Source organism: Oncorhynchus tshawytscha, linkage group LG18 (assembly GCF_018296145.1).
Source record: "Oncorhynchus tshawytscha isolate Ot180627B linkage group LG18, Otsh_v2.0, whole genome shotgun sequence".
Classification (NCBI taxonomy): domain Eukaryota; kingdom Metazoa; phylum Chordata; class Actinopteri; order Salmoniformes; family Salmonidae; genus Oncorhynchus; species Oncorhynchus tshawytscha.
In genome coordinates this window covers 23,494,803-23,509,760 of record NC_056446.1, presented here as the reverse complement: position 1 = coordinate 23,509,760, position 14,958 = coordinate 23,494,803, and the positions used below count along the sequence as shown (strand labels likewise).

General features: G+C 44.6%; 1 protein-coding gene across 2 annotated transcripts in view; it reads left to right on the top strand.

Moving 5' to 3' along the window:
* The window catches only part of akap12b (A kinase (PRKA) anchor protein 12b), a 57,454-nt gene that overhangs the window by 35,263 nt on the left and 7,233 nt on the right, over positions 1-14,958 (top strand). The window contains exon 1 of one of the 2 annotated variants that reach the window (XM_024378200.2): positions 10,052-10,309. The exons of the other annotated variant lie outside the window; for it this stretch is intronic. Coding sequence (XP_024233968.1) covers positions 10,285-10,309 — 25 coding nt within the window. The 5' untranslated portion in view covers positions 10,052-10,284. Of the gene's footprint in view, positions 1-10,051; positions 10,310-14,958 lie in introns of those variants that run through there. 2 annotated transcript variants of the gene reach the window in all.

Here is a 14,958-nt window from a genome sequence, read left to right as displayed (position 1 = left end):
CTTGCTGGTTTTTCTATGCATGATCAAGACCAGACTTGAGTTTTTGCTCACCTGAGTTTGAATACCTCGTGATAAGCTGTAGACCTTATTACAGTATTTAACAAGAGAGTTTTCATCTTTCATAGCTGAACTGAAATCCGTTTTACCTCATTTTTACCAGCATGTCACCTGTGTAAATAGAGACTACAAAACTGTAGATTAGGTTTAGGAGATATACCATTTATATCCTATGCTGGGGTATTTCGAAATATCAATGGTACAATTTTCAATCCCATTTAAAATAAACTATATATACAAAAGTATGTGGACACCCATTCAAATTAGTGCGTTCAGCTATTTCAGCCACAGCCATTGCTGCCAGGTGTCTAAAATCGAGCACACAGCCATGCAATCTCCATAGACAAACATTGGCATTAGAATGACCTGACTGAAGACTTCAGTGACTTTCAATGTGGCATCGTCATAGGATGCCACCTTTCCAGAAAGTCAGTTTGTCAAATATCTGCACTGCTAGAGCTGCCCCAGACAACTGTAAGTGCTGCTATTGTGAAGTGGAAACGTCTACAACATTGGCTCACAGAATGGGACCGCAGAGTGCTGAAGTGCGTAACACGTAAAAATCTTCTTTCCTCGGTTGCAACACTCACATCACAACACTAAGTTCCAAAGTGCCTCTGGAAGCAATGTCAGTACAAGAACTGTTCATCGAGAGCTTCATGGAATGGGTTTCTATGGTTGAGCAGCCATACACAAGCCTTAGATCAATCATCATGCGCAATGCCAAGCGTTGGCTGGAGTGGTGTAAAGCTTGCCGCCATTGGACTCTGGAGCAGTGGAAACACGTTCTCTGGAGTGATGAATCACGCTTCACCATCTGGCAGTCCTACGGACTAATCTGGGTTTGGCGGATACCAGGAGAACGCTACCTGCCCCAATGCATACTGCCAACTGTAAAGTTTGGTGGAGGAGGAATAATGGTCTGGGCTGTTGATCATGGTTCGGGCTAGGCCCCTTAGTTCCAGTGAAGGGAAATCTTAACGCTACAGCATACAATAACATTCTAGACGATTCTGTGCTTCCAACTTTGTGCAAGTTTACAGAAGGCTGCGCTCCTGGGTGGCGCAGTGGTCTAGGGCACTGCATCGCAGCGCTAGCTGTGCCACCAGAGACTCTGGGTTTGTGCCCAGGGTCTGTCGCAGCCGGCCGTGACTGGGAGGTCCGTAGGGCGACGCACAATTGACCTAGCGTCGTCCAGGTTAGGGAGGGTTTGGCCGGTAGGGATATGATTAGAAATTATTAGTCGAGATCGGCGTGGAAGAATTTGACTGGCCTGCACAGAGCCATGAATTGTTTCGCTGACTGCGAGCAGGCCTAATCGCCCAACATCACTGATGCTTTTGTGGCTGAATGGAAGAAAGCCCCCGCAGCAATGTTCCAACATCTAGTGGAAAGCCTTCCCAGAAGACTGGAGGCTGTTATAGCAGCAAAGGGGGGACCACGTCCATATTAATGCCCATGATTTTGGGATGTTCCATAGTCACAAAAATATTATTTGTGAAAAATGTTTGCATCCCTGTTAGTGATCATTTCTCCTTTGCCAAGATAATCCATCCACCTGACAGATGTGGCATATCAATAATCTGATTTAACTGACAGGCCACCCCCCGGCTGTGAGGGTAGGCAACAATACATCTGCCACGCTGACCATCAACACGGGGGGTGTCCTCAGGGGTGTGTGTTTAGTCCCCAGCTGTACTCCCTGTTCACCCACTACTGCATGGCCAAGCACAACTCCAACACCATCATTAAGTTTGCTGACAACACGGCGGTGGTAGGACTGATCACCGACGAAGACGAGGCAGCCTAAAGGGAGGAGGTCAGAGACCTGGCAGTGCGATGCCAATACAACAACCTCTTCCTCAAAGTCAGCAAGGCAAAGGAACTGATCGTGGACTACAGGAAACGGAGGGGCTAGCACGCCCCCATCCACATCGACGGGACTGTACTGGAGCAGGTTGAGAGTTTCAAGTTCCTCGGTGTCCACATCACTAAGGAATTAACATGGTCCCCACACACCCACACAACTGTGAAGAGGGCACGACAGCGCCTCTTCTCCCTCAGGAGGCTGAAAAGATTTGGCACAGACCCTCAGATCCTTATAAAGTTCTACAGCTGCACCATTGAGAGCATCTTGACTGGCTGCATCAGCGCTTGGTACGGCAACTGAAAGGCACCTGACCACAAGGCGCTATAGAGAGTAGTAAGTACATCATTGGGGCTGAGCCCCCTACCACCCAGGATCTCAAAACCAGGCAGTGGTATTTCAGAGGAAGAAACACATTTGTTTTAAAGACCGCCCCCTCTCTCCCTCTAACCTCCCCCTCTCTCCCTCTAACCTCTAACCTCCCCCTCTCTCCCTCTAACCTCTAACCTCCCCCTCTCTCCCTCTAACCTCCCCCTCTCTCCCTCTAACCTCCCCCTCTCTCCCTCTAACCTCTAACCTCCCCCTCTCTCCCTCTAACCTCTAACCTCCCCCTCTCTCTCTCTAACCTCTAACCTCCCCTCTCTCCCTCTAACCTCTAACCTCCCCCTCTCTCCCTCTAACCTCTAACCTCCCCTCTCTCCCTCTAACCTCTAACCTCCCCCTCTCCCCTCTAACCTCCCCCTCTCTCCCTCTAACCTCCCCCTCTCTCCCTCTAACCTCCCCTCTCTCCCTCTAACCTCCCCCTCTCTCCCTCTAACCTCTCCCTCTCCCCTAACCTCGTCTTCTCTCCCTCTAACGTCCCCCTCTCTCCCTCTAAACTCCCTCTCTCCCCCTCTTCCCCTAACCTCCCCCTCTCCCCCTAACCTCCCCTCTCTCCCTCTAACCTCCCCCTCTCGTCCCCTAACCTCCCCTCTCTCCCTCTAATCTCCCCCTCTCTCCCCCTAACCTCCCCTCCCTCTCTCCCTCTGATCTCCCCCTCACCCCTCTAACCTCCCCCTTTCTTCCTCTTTCCTCCCCCTCTCTCCCTCTAACCTTCCCCTCTCTCCCTATAATCCCCCTATCTCTCCCTAACCTTCCCCTCTCTCCCCTAACCTACCCCTCTCTCCCTATAATCCCCCTATCTCTCCCTAACCTTCCCCTCTCTCCCCCTAACCTACCCCTCTCTCCCTATTATCTCCCCCACTCTCCCTCTAACCTCCCCTCTCACCCTATAATCTCCCCTCTCCCTATAATCACCCCCATCTCCCCTAACCTCCCACTCTCTCCCTCTAACCTCCCCTCCCTCTAACCTCCCCTCTCTCCCTCTAACCCCCTCTCTCTCCCTTTAACCTCCCTCTCTCTCCCTCTAACCTCCCCTCTCTTCCTCTAACCTCCCCCTCTCTCCTCCCCCTTTCTCCTCCCCCTAACCTCGTCACGGCACAGAAAGACAGTAGAGTGAGAATGGTAAAGTGCCCAAAGAGAGAGATGTCAGAAAGGAGATGGAGAATGGTTCTCTTTGCTCCCAGGAATGGAGCACTTTCAGGGTGTCTGAAAGAGATTTGGGACCGGGCAAAGGACCACCCCACCACACCCCATCAACCCCTGGCCTCTTCACATGGCTAACACTTTCTACTGGTCTGGGTGGGATACAAACTGAACAATGTTCAATATGAACAGAAACACAACTTTAACACACACAGTATACAGTGGGGCAAAAGGTATTTAGTCAGCCACCAATTGTGCAAGTTCTCCCAATTAAAAAGATGAGAGAGGCCTGTAATTTTCATCATAGGTACACTTCAACTATGACAGACAAAATGAGAAAAAAATCAAGAAAATCACATTGTAGGATTTTTAATGAATTTATTTGCACATGATGGTGGAAAATAAGTATTTGGTCAATAATAAAAGTTTATCTCAATACTTTGTTATATACCCTTTGTTGGCAATGACAGAGGTCAAATGTTTTCTGTAAGTCTTCACAAGGTTTTCACACACTGTTGCTGGTATTTTGGCCCATTCCTCCATGCAGATCTCCACTAGAGCAGTGATGTTTTGGGGCTGTTGCTGGGCAACACGGACTTTCAACTCCCTCCAAAGATTTTCTATGGGGTTGAGATCTGGAGACTGGCTAGGCCACTCCAGGACCTTGAAATGCTTCTTACGAAGCCACTCCTTCGTTGTCCGGGCGGTGTGTTTGGGATCATTGTCATGCTGAAAGACCCAGCCACGTTTCATCTTCAATGCCCTTGCTGATGGAAGGAGGTTTTCACTCAAAATCTCACGATACATGGCCCCATTCATTCTTTGCTTTACACGGATCAGTCATCCTGGTCCCTTTGTAGAAACAGCCCCAAAGCATGATGTTTCCACCCCCATGCTTCACAGTAGGTATGGTGTTCTTTGGATGCAACTCAGCATTCTTTGTCCTCCAAACATGACGAGTTGAGTTTTTACCAAAAAGTTATATTTTGGTTTCATCTGACCATATGACATTCTCCCAATCTTCTTCTGGATCATGCAAATGCTCTCTAGCAAACTTCAGACGGGCCTGGACATGTACTGGCTTAAGCAGGGGGACACGTCGGGCACTGCAGGATTAGAGTCCCTGGCGGCGTAGTGTGTTACTGATGGTAGGCTTTGTTACTTTGGTCCCAGCTCTCTGCAGGTCATTCACTAGGTCCCCCCGTGTGGTTCTGGGATTTTTGCTCACCGTTCTTGTGATCATTTTGACCCCACGGGGTGAGATCTTGCGTGGAGCCCCAGATCGAGGGAGATTAGCGGTGGTCTTGTATGTCTTCCATTTCCTAATAATTGCTCCCACAGTTGATTTCCTTTGACAGTTCTTTGGTCTTGGCCATAGTGGAGTTTGGAGTGTGAGGGTTTGAGGTTGTGGACAGGTGTCTTTTATACTGATAACAAGTTCAAACAGGTGTCATTAATACAGGTAACGAGTGGAGGACAGAGGAGCCTCTTGAAGAAGAAGTTACAGGTCTGTGAGAGCCAGAAATCTTGCTTGTTTGAGGTGACCAAATACTTATTTTCCACCATAATTTGCAAATAAATTCATAAAAAATCCTACAATGTGATTTTCTGGATATTTTTTTCTCATTTTGTCTGTCATAGTTGAAGTGTACCTATGATGAAAATTACAGGCCTCTCTCATCTTTTTAAGTGGGAGAACTTGCACAATTGGTGGCTGACTAAATACTTTTTTGCCCCACTGTATTTCTATACATCAAAACATCCAACTGAGTCGCGAACAGAGTTGCTAACTTGTTTTGTAAGACTAACTTATTTAGTAAGACTAACTTATTTAGTAAGACTAACTTCTTTAGTAAGACTAACTTGTTTAGTAAGACTAACTTATTTAGTAAGACTAACTTGTTGAGTGGAATTTTGCTAAGTGAAATACAATCCAAGTCAAGCATGACAGGTCCATTGATCTCAACCATTGGATTTAGCATTATTTTCTAAAGCTTGATTTAAAGACTGATTCTTAGAAACCTTTTATTATGGAGGACACCGGTTCTCTGGAGTCGTTTGTACAATGTACTGCTAATTCTGTAACAGGGAGGTCAATTGGAGATGATTCATTACAATGAAAGTATGTTGACCGAGCCCAGATGTCTTATCATTACAGAGAAAGTTCAATAGAGAGCCGCCCGAGTGGCTGCAACCGGGAGGCCCATGAGGTGGCGCACAACTGGGCCAGCTTTGTCAGAGGTTAGGGGAGAGTTTGGCGAGCCGGGATATCCTTGTCCCATCGCGCTCTAGTGACTCCTTGTGGCGGGCTGGGTGCATGCACGCTGACTACGGTCGCCAGCTTTACAGTGTTTCCTCCGACACATTGGTGCGGCCGAGCGGTGTGTCAAGAAGCAGTGTGGCTTGGCTGGGTGGTGTTTCGGGAGACGCATGGCTCTCGACCTTCGCCTCTCCCGAGTCCGTACGGGAGTTGCAGCGATGGGACAAGACTGTAACTACCTCTTAGATATCACGAAAAAAAGGGTTAAAAGTACACACATTTTTTAAAGAAACTTCAATCGAGGCATAGTCAGGCATAAGTAGTTATGAATACTCCTGAGACTGTCAACTAGGAGTTCAACTGAATAAGTCCAGTAAGTCAAGTCCTGAGACTGTCAGATTGCTTAGAGTTGTACCTGATGATGTCATAATGCTGTAGAAAACTCAACCCTGCTTGTCTGTTTGATTGTATGGTACCAACTCCCTCCATCCATCTCTGCAACGAAGTTGAGCTTCGACTGTTCCAATAAACCAAACTATTGTTCACTGCTAAACAAGGCGAGAAGATGGTTCTGATATGCCCCAAAATCAAGACGTCATTACCGTGACAGAGTATAGCTCATGGGACAGCTGTGTCACACCCTTTTTCCCATAACCCACACATACAGTACACATGCAGTCACTCTCGATTGTTACCAGAAGTGAGATGGCGTCAGGGTTATGGGACAGAATGTGTAGAGCGGAGAATTGTGACTCGAGGAAACAGGCAGTGGAAAAGGAAGAGGTGATGTCAAGGATCGACTGGGTTTCCTGTTCGGCATTGTTATCCGTCCCCCTGGCTCACACACAGAGGGGAGGAGAGGGGGAGAGGAAAAGAGGGAAGAAGAGATGGATTAAAGAACATTTGAGTGAGATGGATAGATCCAGATACAGGAAAGACACGTTGTGTTAAAAGTAGATAAAGAGAGATAAAAGAGAAGAGGAAAGGAGGTGATGTAGACTGCAGAGAGAATCAGCTTCTCAGATCTGGGGCAGATACGTTCACACAGCCCTCATTTCCTTTTCCTCCAATTATTTCAACATCATCCTCCCGGTCCGGCTCCAGGAATTAGTAGAGTAGAAAGAAGGGGTGTGGCGACCCTGCCGTGATGTAACACTGTATTGCTCTAAGCCTCTCTCCACCCAAACCCATCTCCCCACCCTCTTGTGTTAAAGTCCCTACCTCAACATTTCACCATTAACTTAATGATGTCCTCCAATGATTAAAAAAAAAAACTTTTACTGTTGAAAAGCGGTATTCCAAGTATAATTACAGTAAAGTACACACACTAAAGGGTCAAAATATATATGTTTTACACAAAATAGTGTTTTTTAGACACAACTGCGGAGTAGGGCAGTCAAGGAGTTGGTCTGATTGTCAAATGTGATGTCATCAGTCTCCCCCTTGCTTGAGGAACAATGGAGTAGCAATAGAGAACAAAAGAGGAACCCCCCTACTTGTGCCATGTCTTGTCTGACCTGTACCACCTATTGAGGTGTGTACCTTTGTTAAGGAAACCAGGTGTTACATGATGTGAAAAGGAGACTGGAGGAGGAATTTAAGGCCTGTTTTATTATGCTGGAGATGTTTGTTGTTTATTTATTATTGAACCTTTATTTAACTAGGCAAGTCGGTTAATAACAAGTTTATATTTATAATGACGGCCTTTCCAAAAGGCCTCCTGTGGGGATAGGGGCCGGGATTAAAAATAAAACATGTAATTAAAATATAGGACAAAACACACAAGAGAGACACCACATGGGGTGTCACTGGTATCAGCCTTGGTGGAGCCAAAATATCTATGTTCTGGTGATCTACGGCTCAGCAATTACATGCCATTGCTTCAACTGTAGTTATATAACTAGTATTTCATGTGATTTGTTATAGCAATGCTATGACAATTTCATAGGCTTATTGTAATGATATGGTCATTATATTGACGCTTTTCCCCAGTAAACACAACACATATCGTCATTCTGAGGAGGGCTAAACCCACAGGCTTCGTGTTTTCATCTTCCTACTCCAAACAACTCAGTCATCTAGACAACATAATAAACACACTAAACTCTATCCAATTCATCTATGCGTGATTGTGTGAGTGGTTGGGTATGTATGGAAGTCGAGGAATGTGATGGTGATGATGACTCACACAAAGAGCGGAAGTACCGGTCCGTACCGGGGGAAAGGAAGAGGTAGAGGACGAGCCGCCCCATTCCGAGGTATTCTTCTCATCATCACACATAGTAACATTCCTCTCTCCCTGACTCACTGTCCACTCAGCATATTAACACCACTATCATACCGTAGTAATACAGTACAGTAGGGTGTTGAGAGACATACACACTTTCTACTTAGTCACTGTAATAACTGAGGGCCACAGTGGTGTGTCATCACAGCCACATTCGTGGTGAATGAATGTTGGCACCACCGATTTAATAACCGTGGGTACAGCTGTGTGTAAACTCTAGTTACTCAATGGTAACCTCATTCATTGAGAGACTCCTCTTTAACTACATTAGCAAGTATGTTTATTATTGTGTAAAAAAAACTACACAATGACTTTTACATAACATCTATTCAGGACACTTTTGCTCTTGTACTTCAGTTAAAGTACTATAAGAAAATTGTTACAGTAGTAAGCTGTGGTTAACCTTCAGGCTATTTTCACTGAGAAAGGCAATCCCTGTACCTCTCCGAAATAGAGAAAGATCTGTGATAGGGTCAGTGTCCCCCTCCTCCCTGCGGCGTTCCTCTCATCTCGGATGGGAACCATTTCTCTCTTTCATTTCATTTATTTCTCAAGTGAATGACTAACAGGAAGTGTTGAACGATACGAAAAAAAATCTGAATTGAGTTGGACTTTTCACTGTCTTCTACTTGACCCTGTGTGTATTTGCACCGCAACAACTTTTCTGTTCCTCTGATACGTCTGAGGTCTGGTCTGTGGATGTAGTGTTTGGATTTACTGCTCTTTACCATCTTATTTGTAGCATTAGAAAAGGGTGGGGCCTCTGATTTTGAGTTCAAAGTATACACTCGCTAATAAATCACACAGCAATACTTGATTTAATGTTGATTGTTAGATTTTATATTTAATATTGATTGTTTTATTGTTAGTTTCTGGCTAATTATTGCTTATGAAGGGTGTGTGTGTGTGTGTGTGTGTGTGTGTGTGTGTGTGTGTGTGTGTGTGTGTGTGTGTGTGTGTGTGTGTGTGTGTGTGTGTGTGTGTGTGTGTCGATCCAGACACTACTTGATTAGAGACGTTAACTCCCATTTGGGAACATTCCACATGGAATTCACACATTCCGCCAGGTCAATGTAGAGGTTTGAGGAATCTGATATGCGGTATTTACCTGAAGAATTAGCAGCATTCCTCAAAGTGTCCACACAAACCCACAGACAAAAGCTGAATTAGATGGTCTACTCTGCGTTGCCTATTTGCCTTTAATGAGAATGGGCCATTAACATTCATAGGGACAGGCAGCAACTTGTGGTCAACCTCCCCAATGATTTAGTTCCTCTAAACAAACTGGCTGAAACAACCTCAAATGGACCGCATTCATGGTCATTGTTTGGAAGTGTGTGGATCAGTAATGACGTATATTTGTGGTGCTGGTGTCTTTAAGTTGTTGTTAAGGCTCATTGACTCCATACAACTTACTTCCATTGCTAATATAGTAACCTGCTTTCGCAAGGAACTCCAAAGAGTTTGAGGCCTCTGAACTGCCTTAGCTGCATGACTCTGTCAACATTCCTTCATGACTGGTGACATAGAATGGAGCAGTGAGATGTCGACTCTCCAGAGGAAGGGAGGGAGTGAAAAGAGAGGGGCCTCAGACGCATTTCCATTTGCTTTTCTAAAGTCTGGGGGAACTGTGTATTATGGGTGCAAGGAGAGACTGAATGGGGAAGAAAGGGGTGAGGGATGTTGTAGAAAGACCACCTCCCCAAAAGATCTGTCTTTAATAAGGCTACACCCCCCTATACCCCTCTCCCCTTACACTCCTTACCTAAGCAGGACTTCCAGGCTGCATGGGGTCTTAACACACACAATGAGGTGGGGAGGAGGGGGTGTAACTGGGGAGAGAGGAGAGGTTGGGGGGGGTACGCTTCCCTGAAAGATCACATGACAAGCACTGTCATTCTGGATGGCCGCTGAAGGGAGACAGGGGAGGAGAGAGGAGGAAAAGGCTAAATCATTCAGAACAGCTGAAGAAAAGAGAGCAAGGGGGAGGAGGGGGAGATGGGGGTGGTCCTTACATGACATGTGTGTCGGTCAGGAGCATCTGTTGAAATGTGTGTGTAGCTCTAGCTTCTACCTTCAGACTAACAGAGACACTAGAGAAGAGAGACTGCTCCTGCCCTCAGACTTAGGAGGGAACCGTGTTAGAAACTAAAACCCCACAGACTTTACTGTGTGTGAAGAGAAAGAAGGAGAGATAAACGTCAACGTTTTTTTTACAACCACAGTTCTTAAAGAGTTATTTTTATTTACTATTTTTGTAAAAAAATAATTATAAAATAAGTTTTACAAATGCTTGGAACGATAACTCTCACAGGTAAGATGAAACTTATTTCCTGTTCAGTTATGATCTCACTGTGTCAAATGTCATTGAGAAGTTGAGCATAATGTTGTTTAACTTACTTTAATTTGATTTGAACTTTCATCCCAATTGACAGATATGATGATGACTGAGTAACTTTAATTATCTTTTTAGTTTCTATTAGGGAGACTCCATGCTCTTTAAGTAGTGGTATAACGTTTATCAATCCCTTCCAGATAGTTATTTAGTCATGTAATTAGCATAACATGAAGGGGTTAAACCCTAGTTTCTCCTTAGGCGACCAAGTGTAGCCAGGGGCATTGCTGTCTTGAGGGTGTGGTTGGTATTGTGGGTTGAGGCTGTCCTCGCCTGGTCTCTTTAACTAACTACATGGTCGCAGACTTTGATTTGAACTCTTATGTTTGGGATAAAAAAAAGCACCATTGTTGAGTTTGGATATTTTTTTTCCCAACATTGTGTGCTTTGGAAGTATGCAAATACTTGGTGAACCAGGCTCACTCAGATACGTGGGTATATCCATTTATCTCTCATGACGTTAGATTGGTATTGGTATCTGTTTCAGATTGGTGACTGGGCTGTGGGTAATTCTTAGAGAGCGTCTTCCCCTCTCGCTGATGTAACTCTACTACAGTTGTAGCCAAGACCAGTCATGGTATACGATACTCTAGCTCTGCCAGCCCTGCTTCCCTGAACCTCCTAATGTATACATTCCATAGATCATTACAACTGCCTAGTAGCTTCCACCATGAAACAGCAATTTTGCACTTCGACAACTGCCAGGTATAATTATTTGATTATATTTATGTTCAAATGCTTCAAAGCCAGTTTTAAGCCAAGGTCTCATCTGGTTCTTAGAGTCCCAGCCCTGCACACCCTCATTCTTGGTAAGTATTTCAATTAATTTAAAATGGATCTCTTCTCCCAGTGGGGTGATACTGCTTGGCCACTGAGAATGGGTAGGGAGGGGTGGGAAGGGTAGGGGACGTATGGGATTGATTATGCAGAGAGAGAGAGATAGATATATTCTATAACCTTTGTAACTCAAAGTGATATAGTTTAAAGGGGATTGGTTGCTATTCTCTGCTTTATGTGTGAGAGCAGAAGTTGGCTTTCTCTGCATCAGAATAGGGAATGCCAGAAATAACCAGTGCTTATATAGTGATATGCCTGCTCTCTATTTCTAAGTGTAACTAATGGACTATATAGGATTAGTTGGGTTGTATGCTTAGGGTGTGAGCTCATATATAGTCATAAACTGTTGTCTTTAGATGGATCAGATAATAGAAGAGGCCAAATGGTTGGATAACGGTTGTTTGCTCCCCAGTGCTGATTGTGACCTCTAGCGGCTGGAGAGAAGCCCTCCGAGATAGTGGGGCCACACCTATAATAGTGGGGGAGAGAGGAGAAGAGATGGAGGAGGGGAGGGGTAGGCTGGGCCAGACTTCATGGGGGTTCTCTCTGTTTAACTGACTCTTTTTGTTCACTTTGTTTCCCACAGCAGACTACAGTAATTAGAGCAGGGATTTGCATATGTTTGTTTGGCAAAGTTTGCAAATACTGTCTGGATAGAATAGCAGGACGCCACCCAACTGACACCACCTCCCCCAAAAGCCGCCACTCCAGCATGAGTGGAGATGGAAACGCCCCCAAGCATCCCAACAACCCCCATTTACACACAAAGAGTCAGATATCTACTACAGCCACAACAGAGACGATCAAATTTCCCATCTCTTTGGAGACGCTAGGGAATAATGATAGATTTACATGGAATTGAATCTGTGCATAGTCTTAACGCACACACACAGCTAGCTAAAATAATAAGTCATTTAAACTATGATAGTGTGTCAGAGATCTGTAACACCCTCTGACTGGGCCCTCAGGCATCACTCTACCCTCACCCCCTCTTCTCTCTCCTCCTCTACCCTCACCCCATTGTCTCTCTCCTCACCCGTCTACACCCACCCCCGCCTACTCCTAGCCCAAGGCCCTCACTTTCCTCTGGTACCAGTCAGAACTGACCCTCACTCATTCCACCTTTTCATGTACCCTCCCCCTTATCCTCCCCTCTGTACTCTAATAACCCCTGACTCCTCTTTCCCCTCTTCCCTAACCAGCCGTAGGAGCGACCCTGTTAAAGGTGCTATGCCTGTAAAAAGTTGGCCATAAAACAAAGATCAAACATACCTGAAGACGCCGGTACTCTGTTAAATCATCATGGTTCCTGTGTTTTATTATCGCCATAGATACACATGGCTTAGTACAGCCCCACTAAGGATTGACTCTGTTTCACAGTATAATTGTGTCTTGGACAGAAACATTTTTGTTTATTCATATGGCTGACCGATTGACTTATACACATTGGTTTAGGACTGAGATACAGCTCTAAACTGTATTTCCAAATTCTGGGATCACTTGGGCTTTACATCAGGGGTTGGGTTTGTTTGCATGTTGTTTATGATCTTGACATTCCCTAACAATGGAATGGCATGACAATGTAACAACTGCCCTAACAATAACAGCTATGTGAGAGAGAGCTCTCCAACCCCCCCTCCCATTCCCATCTACAACCCCATTATTTAACCCTGCCCCCTCAACCCCCACCCCCAGACTTCGGTTCGGATGGCGCATATCCGGAATCGGTTAGGCGAACCGAACGAGTGTGCTCGCATTCTCTTTTTAAAAGACCTTCGCTTGAAAAAAAACACAAAAAAACGACAATAGTTCTGTTTATCCATCGTGAGACGCCTTAGCCAGAATAAATTTAAGAAAGTCATTACTTTTGATGGGTTTTTTTCCGGGGAAATCTTAGTCGCTCAAATGTACTAAGATGTTTGGTGTATTTATCAAGTAAAAAAATATGTATTATCGTTGAATGACAACAGCAACTTTATTGAAGAATTTCTACTGTTGACAAATGACAGACGAAGAGGCGTAGACTTGCCTCGATAATTTTGTGTGTGCACGAACAGACCAAGAAAGCCTTGCCAAAGACCAAAAAGAGAAAAATGACGCAAACAATGCAGTCTTCATTTAGCTGTGTGTGATGGAATTCAGGTTAGAGGGATATCTTTGTTGGGTGGGGGATAGGCCCATAGTAACATATACCACATACAGCTGAAACCAAGTATTGGGTACAAAAATAGTATTTTTCAATGGGAAGTGGATGGCTGCTGTAGACCAGTTTATATTTACAGCATTCTAAAATAATTTCACCCTAACTCCGGGTGACTCGCATAGCTCACATTCCTCACGTCAAACCCATATGTCCAAAATAGATGTTGTAAGCCTCACTCTCACAAAAGCCCCAAATGAGTAGAATGTATATTACACAGATTTAGATTGAGTTGATGTGAAATTTGGTGAATGTTTTTTTTTATACTCGTGGTTATGTTGGTCAAAATTGTTTTTTTAGCCAATGAATGGAGGCAACTTTTTTCTTAGAGCAGTGATATTCCAGGAATGTCAGTCCAACATGTGAAGCTCCACCGCTGTAATGTGACAACAGGAAGTGAACAGATTAGAGAGATAAACTCTGGCCAAATGCCAGAACTGTATCTTATTCATGGACAAGACAAGAGGAGCTTCATCTTCACTGCTAATGTTTCTATAGTGCACATTATGCTCCAACGGCTTGTGTCTTGGTTTAAAGTTTCCTTTGATATATTACCTTTTTTTCTCACATTGTTTCATTCTCTTAGAGAAATTTATGAGCAAGACTATTAATTAGTTGGCTCTAAAAACATAGGATTATCAGATTTGTCATAGGGAAAATGATTCATATTGAAGTATAATCTCATACTGTTGTTTTATCTGTGTATTGTGTGTGTGGAAATGTGTGTTTGTTGTGTGGAAATGTGTGTATGTGTGTGGAAATGTGTGCGTGTGCATGGTGGACATACTGGTGTGAGTGGTTTTATCTGTCAGTCAGAGGAGAGAGGGGGGGTCACTATGAGAATATGAGCATGTTTGCCTGGTTAAACGACTGTGTGTGTCTCCCAGCCTTGGTGTGTATCTAGGTGAATTGAGATCTATGTATAAAAAAATGCTGTGAATTTGTTTTGAGAGCCCTAGGGTAGGCTGAGGACCCCCAGAGAAAAGACTCCCAGCAACAGATGTGAGATTTCCCCTGCTGTAGTGGAATGCTAGAGGAAAAGAGGCCTCAGAAGTCTAAATGGCCTGTGAACTAAGCCCAACCCCAGCCCACTACCTCCACCCACTCCTGTCAAAACACAGATAGATATGGCAGAAATGTCAGGCAGTGTGTGTGTGTGTGTGTGTGTGTGTGAGAGAGTGTGTGTGTGTGTTCTGTTTCTCTCACCTGTCACTTCAACAGTTGCGTCTTCTTTCTGTCAAATAGAGAAACTAGTTCTTACAGTAGATGCATGAGAGTGGATAAGGAGGTGATAGCTATAGTTTTGGAAAAAGCAACACAGCTGGGGGGGTTTGCAATATAGATGTAGGATCTTTTTAAAAAAAGTCATGACTAGTTAGCTTATTAGTTAGCTAATCCTGCAGCAACAGGAAATGTGAATTCTGTGGATTATAATTAATGGCCATTTTTATAGGGGTTGATACATTTTTTGTGAGGGCAAATAAAGTCTTAAATGTCAAAGTGGAAATTCTCAGCAACAAAAGAGTGATCA